The following is a 3,416-nucleotide window of genomic DNA, read 5'->3' as shown; positions in this document are numbered from 1 at the left end:
CATCCTCTCACTTTCCAGGATTGTGTTAAACAATCTAGTTAAAAACCCCACTGCCATCTCTCCTAAACATCTCCATGCCTCCACAGGTATGTCATCAGGACCGACTGCCTTTCCACTCTTCATCCTCTTCATAGCTGCCCTCACTTCCTCCTTGCTAATCCACTGCACTTCCTGATTCACCACCTCCACATCATCCAACCTTCTCTCTCATTTTCTTCATTCATCAGCCCCTCAAAGTATTACTTCCACCTTCTCAGCACACTCTCCTCTCTTGTCAGCACATTTCCAGTTCCATCTCTATCCTTGATCACCCTAACTTGCTGCACTTCCTTCCCAGCTCAGTCCCTCTGTATAGTCAATCGGTACAAGCCCTTTTCTCCTTCCTTAGTGTCTAACCTGTCATACAACTCACCATACACCTTTTCCTTTGCCACCCCTCTCTTCACTTTACACTGCATCTCCTTGTACTCCTGTCTACTTTCTTCATCTCTCTGACTATCCCACTTCTTCTTTGCCAACTTCTACCTCTGTATACTTTGCTCTACTTCCTTATTCCACCACCAAGTCTCCTTGTCTTCCTTCCTCTGTCCTGATGACACACCAAGTAGCTTCCTAGCTGTCTCCTTCACTATTTCTGCAGTGCTTGCCCAGCCATACAGCAACTCTTCACTACCACCCAGTGCCTGTCTTAACTCCTGCCTGAATGCAACACAACAGTCTCCCTTCTTCAACTTCCACCATTTGATCTTCTGTTCTGCCTTCACTCACTTCACTAGAAGCGAGTGAAGGCAGAGTGATGTCACTCGGTGCTGCAAAGTGGAAAACCATTAAGTCAGCCACGCACAGATCACCGAAGACATAACCGACCATCGATCAGGTAAGGTGATTTGAACTCGCGCCGATTCTCTTTCGCAACAATCTTGCCTCTGAACCTTAGAACGACAGAAAAAAAGAAGAAGAAGTGCCAAGTCACATCTTAAAGGCTGTGTATGTAGTTTCGATTCACTTTACATCACAAACCTATCGACGGAATGAAGCCATACATCCCAGTGAAATGATTTAACTCACTTGGAAGTATCTGATTATTAATCTATTTGGATGATTGAAGAAGGTTTTTTTCTGAACGTTTTTGCTTTGTTTATTAGAGCTGTGTTGCTTTTCAGATTTTTTCCCCCCTCAAATGCCCACGCTGCAGCACGTGATTCATACCAATATAAGTGAACATTGTTTGGTATTGTGGATGAAGGTATAAAAAAATGCTCACAAACCTAAGACAGTTATCTCAATTAAAGGAAATCACCAGAACATGAAATGGTTAAAGTGGATTTTTTTTATTATTATTATTATGTTTCATTGTTGGAGTTGATATCCAACTACTGTACGATTTTTAAAGCATGTATCATAAGGCAAGTTTTAATCCAATGCCCACTTTCAGACGACACGCTTCCAAGGTTGCCATCACAGACCATGGCAGACAACATATTTTATGTGGCTCTGCTCCTTTCCCTGCACAGTGAGTATGATTTCATGACCTTATCCTTTGTCTCTATGTCTCCGTTTGTCACTCTCACCCTCCTACCCATGCACATAAACATTGACTACGGTGGTCTCACACAGGAAGATAAAACCACGATGCTCCCCAGGCTGGAAACTTTGCTACAGCTCCCTTTGGGGTGTTGCATTAAACCACAAGCTGACTACCTCGCCGAAATGGTTGAATACTAACAGCTTTCTTAACTGTTTTTCTCTCCTTAGGCTTTGCCATGGCAGAAAGAGGTATGTTTGGTCAGCTATGAACATACACTGCAAAGCAAGGTGTTACTGCTATTATGCAAAAAAGATGCACATACAAAACTGAAACAAAGAGAAACACGATGGGTGGTAATTTCCAGTCCTCTGTCAGTTCACACCTCGTGCATTACACTGCACTCATTTGTGTTTTCTGTGCACCTCTTGTGTTAGCAGAAAATTCACATTGCTACAGAATTGAGCCAGGGACCATGGCTGGTGTCATCACTGCAGATGTGGTGTTGACTATTGTCACTGTCATTGTCACCTACGTATGTGCCAGCCGTCGGCGTTGGAGGAAAGATAACGGTAAGGAGGTGCAGATATTGGACAGTGTGGGCCGAGCTAAGAGTTCGACGCCTGCACGTGAACATCTGCTTTTGGACGCCTGCTGTTAGATTTGAGTTTTCTGCCTCTCACCTTCCCTGAGACATGTCATACCAGAGGTTCACTGCGTTTCCTCACATTTCATAGTTCCCGTATCACTGCCACCACTGTGCCACCAACACGCACAGAGATGTTCAAAAGGAACAACGTATAAGATACCTTTGGATTTTAACCCACGAGTTAGTATGTTTGCTTGGTTGGTTGTTTGTTTGCTTGTTTGTTTGTTTTGTCAAATAACAATAGCTACTTTTCCCCTCTCTCTTTTCCCTCCCCACAGCGAATGCAGTGTACATGAACGTTAGGGCAAACTGCAAGATTTGATAAACCACGAAGACTGAAGACATCAAATAGAGGGATGATGCTACGGGACACTGGGAAGTCTTACTTTACTTTTACTGAAGAAGCAGAAAGTCCTGGATTACCAGCGTGTCAGAACGCCTGCTGGTTTTTTTGGGGTTTTTTTTTTTTTTTTTAACCGGTGTATACAATGCAAATTAAGATAAAACTCAGGTGTTTTGAATGTGACTTGTTCAGAATACAAAATGTTTTTTACAAGGAATATTTTTTCTTTATAATAAACTTTTTAAATATGAGTATCACTTGGAATTTCTTAAAACGTCTTCCACGAGACATCTCAAAAGATAGCTAGAAACTACCCCCCCCCATTAAAACCCAAATTTATGATGTTTTTCTTTTTAAATATTGAAACTAAAATGTCCAGTTGTGTTGGTTCTTTTAGATAATCATTGTCAATACCTGACTGCCATCCCATTTTTCAACCACTTAAATTGCTAATTTAAGTTCTACTTGTCCAAAATTCACTTTGCACATACAAGAAATATGACATGTTGTCATTTCCTTGCAAAAGACAAGAAAATTACAAAACATTTCAAAGGAAGGAGTCCAAGCGTGTCTTCTCATCTCATCATCAGCCGCTTCCCCGGGGTAGGGTCCCGGTGGCAGCAAGCTAAGTAGGGCACTCCAGGCGTCCCTCTCCCCAGCAACCCCTTCCAGCTCCTCCTGGGGGAGCCCAAGACGTTCTCGGGCCTGATTGGACATGTAGTCCCTCCAGCGAGTTCTGGGTCTATACCCCGGTGTCTCCCCCCAGTTGGACGTGCCCGGAAAACCTCCAAAGGAAGGTGCCCAGGAGGCATCCTAATCAGATGCCCCAACCACCTCGACGCGAAGGAGCAGCGGCTCTGCTCCGAACTCCTCACCTTATCTCTAAGGTTGAGCCCAGA

The 3,416-nt window shown here is 43.6% G+C and overlaps 1 protein-coding gene across 3 annotated transcripts; it reads left to right on the top strand.

The window, feature by feature from the left end:
* Positions 1-665: 665 nt before the first annotated feature.
* On the top strand, positions 666-2,843 carry hcst (hematopoietic cell signal transducer). Of its 3 annotated transcripts, none has more exons than XM_056286900.1 (5): positions 666-877; positions 1,436-1,513; positions 1,756-1,776; positions 1,966-2,097; positions 2,453-2,843. In XM_056286900.1, the coding sequence occupies exons 2-5, from the start codon at positions 1,468-1,470 to the stop codon at positions 2,494-2,496; spliced, it is 243 nt and encodes an 80-aa protein (XP_056142875.1). In that variant the 5' UTR covers positions 666-877; positions 1,436-1,467; the 3' UTR covers positions 2,497-2,843. The 3 variants fall into 3 exon arrangements, with proteins under 3 accessions (XP_056142875.1, XP_056142873.1, XP_056142874.1); XM_056286898.1 differs by having other exon boundaries at positions 1,963-2,097; XM_056286899.1 differs by lacking the exon at positions 666-877 and adding an exon at positions 898-987 and having other exon boundaries at positions 1,963-2,097.
* Positions 2,844-3,416: the final 573 nt, after the last annotated feature.

This window comes from Lampris incognitus, chromosome 9 (assembly GCF_029633865.1).
Source record: "Lampris incognitus isolate fLamInc1 chromosome 9, fLamInc1.hap2, whole genome shotgun sequence".
Lineage (NCBI taxonomy): Eukaryota > Metazoa > Chordata > Actinopteri > Lampriformes > Lampridae > Lampris > Lampris incognitus.
Note: the sequence above shows the minus strand (reverse complement) of the source record. Positions and strands in the feature narration are given on the sequence as shown.